Source organism: Nerophis ophidion, linkage group LG12 (genome assembly GCF_033978795.1).
Source record: "Nerophis ophidion isolate RoL-2023_Sa linkage group LG12, RoL_Noph_v1.0, whole genome shotgun sequence".
Lineage (NCBI taxonomy): Eukaryota > Metazoa > Chordata > Actinopteri > Syngnathiformes > Syngnathidae > Nerophis > Nerophis ophidion.
In genome coordinates, this window is record NC_084622.1 from 32,644,792 (window position 1) to 32,650,791 (window position 6,000).

The 6,000-nt window shown below is 43.0% G+C and overlaps 1 protein-coding gene across 2 annotated transcripts in view; it reads right to left on the reverse strand.

Annotated features, from left to right (window-relative positions):
* Positions 1 to 6,000, reverse strand: part of kiaa1549la (KIAA1549-like a) — a 299,333-nt gene that overhangs the window by 19,618 nt on the left and 273,715 nt on the right. For both annotated transcript variants that reach the window (XM_061917395.1, XM_061917394.1), the window contains 2 exons: positions 919 to 1,160; positions 508 to 676 (listed from right to left, as the gene is read on the reverse strand). In XM_061917395.1, the coding sequence (XP_061773379.1) occupies positions 508 to 676; positions 919 to 1,160 (411 nt within the window). The remainder of the gene's footprint in view (positions 1 to 507; positions 677 to 918; positions 1,161 to 6,000) is intronic.

The window sequence follows — 6,000 nt, forward strand, 5'->3', positions numbered from 1 at the left end:
GGTTATCCTTCGTCTACCTAAATGGTGAGTTTTTGTTTTTGCAAATTTTGAATTTATTGCCTCATTGATTGAGTGATTTTTTGTTTTTTATAGTTAGTGTATATATAGGTCGTTTGGTGTTTTTTCTTCCTGTTGGAGCGCTTTTCGTTTATTCTTATTGATATTCCTTTTTTTGTTAGAACTTCCTTAGATTAGTATTCCTCCTTATTTTTGTGGAGTGATTTTGAGTTAATTGTTTATCCTCGGAATTATGTTTCTACGTGTTGATTATTCTGGCGAAAAACGTTTTGCATTGGAGGTAAAAAGTTGTTTAAAAAAAAAAGCTTTATTTTTTGAACTTCCTCTCTGCATCTGGGTCCTCTCCTTACTCAGAGTCCTAACAGAATCGCACAACGTGAAAATCGAGATTCAAATTCGAATCGATTTTTTGCCCACACCCCTATTGGCAAGTATGTTTTCTACCCATCCCTAGTTGTAACTGTTTTACAGTTCTAGATATGCGCTCACCGGTTTGGGCAAACTACACTGGTGCAAATCTTCAAATCCCAGGCTCCTTTGCCTGCCTCCACAGGGATGGTTCATGGTTCCAGGTGCGCTGGTCACGCCATCACTGTAGTGGCCCACGTGGGACGGTTTGTAGGCGCTGTGGGCGCGGTGGTGGTGATGGCGGCGTCGACTTGTGAAAGAGGAAATATACTGTCAATAATTTCCTATTTCTCCAGCATGCTCAACTTTATCAAGTTAACATTTCCAATACTAACTGCATACATTTACACAAGAATGTTCAAATCCAGCCTTCAGGCACTTTTTAAAGTTTCTTCCAGACGAAACACTTAAATATTGCAAAACTTGCTAAATTGCTACATGATTTTGAATATATTTAAAGTATAAAAACTTATGTAAAGGAAATGAACGCACTTAGTCGGAGGCGAAGGTGGGTCATGTTCTGAGTGTGCCAGGCTGAAAGCGTTGCCAAGCAACATGTTCATCTGTGTGCGGACGTCGTCAATGGATGGCTGGGAGCTGAGTGTGGAGGAGTCTGAGCCGCGGTGAGCTTTCACCCCCAGGCTACCGTTCCCGGTGCCAGTAGATCCACCTCCATAACCAAGAGAGCTCATCAGACGGTCCACATTGGTCTCCTCGTACGGCTCGGGTTCACCCTGCAAATCCCACGCACAAAGAGATTCAACGTCATGGTGATTGGAGAGTAAAGACGCAGTAGTTATGTGATTTGTACAAACTATGTCAGCCTCCTGAGGCACCAACTTACAATATGTTTCCAAATGTTTTTGGCCACCCATCCAAATGATCAGAATCAGGCGTCCTAATGACTTGGCCCGGCCACAGGTGTATAAAATCAAGCACTTAGGCATGGAGACTGTTTCTACAAACATTTGTGAAAAAATGGGCCGCTCTCAGGAGCTCAGTGATTTCCAGCGTGGAACTGTCATAGGATGCCACCTGTGCAACAAATCCAGTCATTAAATTTTCTCGCTCCTAAATATTCCAAAGTCAACAGTGGGCTTTATTATAAGAACTTGTAAGGTTTGGGAACAACAGCAACTCAGCCATGAAGTGGTTAACTATGTAAACTAACAGAGAGGCGCATTGTGCAAAGAGGTTTCCGACTTTCTGCATAGTCAGTTACTACAGAGCTCCGAACTTCATGTGACCTTCCAGTTAGCCCACGTGCAGTACGCAGAGAGCTTCAAGAAATGGGTTTCCATGACTGAGCGGCTTCATCTAAGCCAGAAGTCGGCAACCCGCGGCTCCGGAACCGCATATTCTGCAACTCTGATACGGCTCAGCTACATAATCGCCGACCCCCCAGACTGTAACGTGGGGATTCTGGATTTTGGTGCCTCTCCCGGACATCACCCGGGGTCAACGTTCTCCGATTTTTTTACTCGGACTACAACATTGAGGGCGTGCCATGATGGCTTTACATTTAACGTCCTCTACAAAATGTCATTGCGCCTGCCTTTCACGCAATGCTATCTGCGTGCCAAACAGACGCATGCATTTCGCTGCTTCTATCGTCACATGTACGAGATTGCAAGGCACACTGGGTGATACAGGTTACACTGAAGGTTGTGAGATAAACAACTTTAACACTCTTATGCACCACACTGTGAACCCAAACCAAACAGGAATGACAAACACATTTCGGGAGAACATCCTCACAGTAACACAACATGAACACAACACAACAAATACCCAGAATCCTTTGCATCCATGACTCTTCCTGACTATAATTCACAACACCGCGCCCCCAACCCCACCCACCTCAACCGACGCCCGGAGAGGGGCGGGGGGGTTAGGTGCTAGCGGGGTGTATAATATAGTCACAAATAGTCATGGATGCAAAGGATTCTGGGTATTTGTTGTGTTGCGTTTATGTTGTGTTACTGTGAGGATGTTCTCCCGAAATGTACTTGTCATTCTTGTTTGGTGTGGGTTCACAGTGTGGTGCATATTAGTAAGAGTGTTAAAGTTGTTTATATCACAACCTTCAGTGTAACCTGTATCACCCAGTATGCCTTGTCACATACAACATGTCGCTGGACTGGCAAGCAGGTTGTAAATGTTGTAGAAGGCGTCTAAGGCAATGGCTTCATAGCACGCCCTTATTATTGTTATCTGCGGCTCCCATTGTCTTCTTTATTTTGTAAAACGGGTCGAAATGGCTCTTTGAGTGGTAAAGGTTGCCGACCCCTGATCTAAGCCATACATCTCCAAGTCCAATGCAAAGCGTGGGATGCAGTGGTGTAAGGTGTGTCACCACTGGACTCTAGAGCAGTGGAGACGCGTTCTCTGGAGTGATGAATCAAACTTTGATGGAAGAGTCTGGGTTTGGAGGTTGCCAGAAGAACGGTACATTTCGGACAGCATTGTGCCGAGTGTTAAATTTGGTGGAGGAGGAATTATGATGAGGGGTTGTTTTTCAGGAGTTGTGCTAAGCCTCTTAGTTCCAATGAAAGGAACTTTGAATGCTCCAGGATACCAAAAATATTTTGGACAATTCCATCCTCCCAACCTTGTGGAAACAGTTTGGAGCAGGTCAATTTCTCTTCCAACATGACTGTGCACCAGTGCACAAAGCAAGGTCCATATAGACATGGATGACAGAGTCTGGTGTGGATGAACTTGACTGGCCTGCACAGAGTCCTGACCTGAACCCGATAGAACACCTTTGGGATGAATTAGAACGGAGACTGAGAGCCAGGCCTTCTCGACCAACATCAGTGTGTGACCTCAGCAATGCGCTTTTGGAAGGTTGGTCGAAAATTCCTATAAACACACTCCGCAACCTTGTGGACAGCCTTCCCAGAAGAGTTGGAACTGTAATAGATGTGGACCAACATCATATTGAACCCCATGGGTTAGGAATGGGATGGCACTTCAAGTTCATATGTGAGTCAAGGCCGGTGGCCAAATACTTTTGGCAATATAGTGTATCACAATACATATGGGGTGCCGAATGTAAAAAGTCAATCACACTTTTCTAGCTGATATGCACCTGGGGATAGGTTGATTGGCAACACTAAAAATTGGCACTAGTGTGTGAATGTGAGTGTGAATGTTGTCTGTCTATCTGTGTTGGCCCTGCGATGAGGTGGCGACTTGTCCAAGGTGTACCCCGCCTTCCGCCCGATTGTAGCTGAGATAGGCGCCAGCGCCCCCCGCAACCCCAAAAGGGAATAAGCAGTAGAAAATGGATGGATGGATATTTTTTTATATTTTCCTCAATTTTCTCATGTTTATATTACTTTTCCCACATTTTGCTCACATTTCTCACTTTTAACTCATTTTATTCACATTTGAGGTGTAAAATAAATCTAAATGTTAAATCTGAATGTTAAATATGAATCAATATTCTATAGCTCAATGTCTCGCCAAGTGTAACTTTGTATTACTAGCAAATAAAATTAAACATTTGCATACTTTCTAAATATTTAGCTTGAAACTTGGCAAAGCATTTAGATTCAACATTTAGATATAACATTTATATTTAAAAATTGACATTATATTTATTTAATTCATTTACTTATTTAATATTTACATATGGATTCAACATTTTGTATTCAACATTTAACATTTAAATTTGACATTTAGATTCACCATTTAATGGAGGAAAATGAAGTTGACATGAAAATTAGCAAAATGTGAAAACAATGAGCTAGATGTGAGGAAAAGTGAGCTGAATATTGTATATATCAGCTAGAAAAGTGTGATATAGTCACATTCGCTGTTATGCATTGTTACAGGGTGAACAATGAGCACAATAGACAGACAAAAAATTAAAGAAGCCAGAAGATTAAGGACATGTGGTGAGTAAAACACTGATCTCTCTCTCTCTTTCTCTCCCTCTCTCTTGCTCTCTCTCTCACACACACACACACACACACATTGCGCTTCACAATTTGCCCTAAAAAACAGGTGGATCATTTGCATTTTTTTGCAGAAAAGCTACAACAGCAATATTATGAAATCCAGCAGCTGCCAAAGGACCAGTTTCATATTCTATTCTATCCTTCAAACTAAGTTGTCTGGATATGTATGTGCATTTTCCAAGTAACACAATACTGCTGAATTAATATGATTACGGTACACTAGAAATGAAATAAAAATCAATTGTTGGTACTGTGTGTGCTTCTGCAAACCTATAACTATATTACATGTTGTTACGATAAGGATGGTATGTTTTCATGCAATATTCTCACACATGCTCCAACACACTTCAGGCCTGATCTACTACGATCTAAAATTATAAAAGTTTTGCATGTTCTCCCCGTGACTGCTTGGGTTCCCTCCGGGTCCTCGGGCTTCCCCCCACCTCCAAAGACATGCACCTGGAGATAGGTTGATTGGCAACACTAAATTGCCCTAGTGTGTGAATGTGAGTGTGAATGTTGTCTATCTGTGTTGGCCCTGGGATGAGGTGACGACTTGTCCAGGGTGTACCCCGTCTTCCGCCCGATTTTTGCTGAGATAGGCTCCAGCGCCCCCCGCAACTCCAAAGGGAATAAGCGGTAGAAATGGATGGATGGATGGAAAATTGCAGAATAGAGGACCTGTGTGTTATTTATTTCTGACTGTCCGAACATGTTAAAACACACACACGTGTCCATTATCTGTCTTTGCGTTCGTCTCAGGAGTGCTAAAAAAAGACTCGATTTAATTGTCGCAATCACTTTCTAGTAGAGATGCGCGGATAGGCAATTATATCATCCGCATCCGCGTCACCAAAGTCGTCATCCACCCGCCGTCCACCCGAGCCAACATTTTATCAGGACCGTACCCGCCCGCCAACCGCCCACTGAAATACATCAGAGGTTGTCCGCCTTTACCACTCACAGAGCTATTTAAACCTGTTTCACAGAGTAATGAAGACAATTGGAGCCGTTAACGTTCCCACGACTATCCAATAGCGTTCATCCTGATTACAAGAATATGGGCGTGCTGTGAAGCCATTGCCATATACACCTTCAACAACATGTACGAACCGATTGTTGGTTCGGCAACATGTTGTGTGCAGCTTCCGCAATTACACGTACAAGATTGAAAGGCATACTGGGTGACACAGAGTACACTGATGGTTGTGATATAAACAACTTTAACACTTACTAATATGCGCCACGCTGTGAAGCCACACCCAACAAGATTGACAAACACATTTCGAGAGAACATCCTCACAGTAACACAACATAAACGCAACACAACAAATACCCATAATCCTTCGTATCCGTGACACTTCCTGAATATATTTTACACCCCCGCGCCCCCCAACCCCGCCCACCTTACCTGGTAGCGGGGTGTATAAAATAGTCAGGAAGTGTCTTGAATACAAAGGATTATGGGTATTTGTTGTGTTGCGTTTATGTTGTGTTACTGTGAGGATGTTCTCCCGAAATGTGTCGTTCTTAATTGGTGTGGCTTCACAGCGTGGCGCATATTACTGAGAGTGTTAAAATTGTTTATATCACAACCATTAGTGTA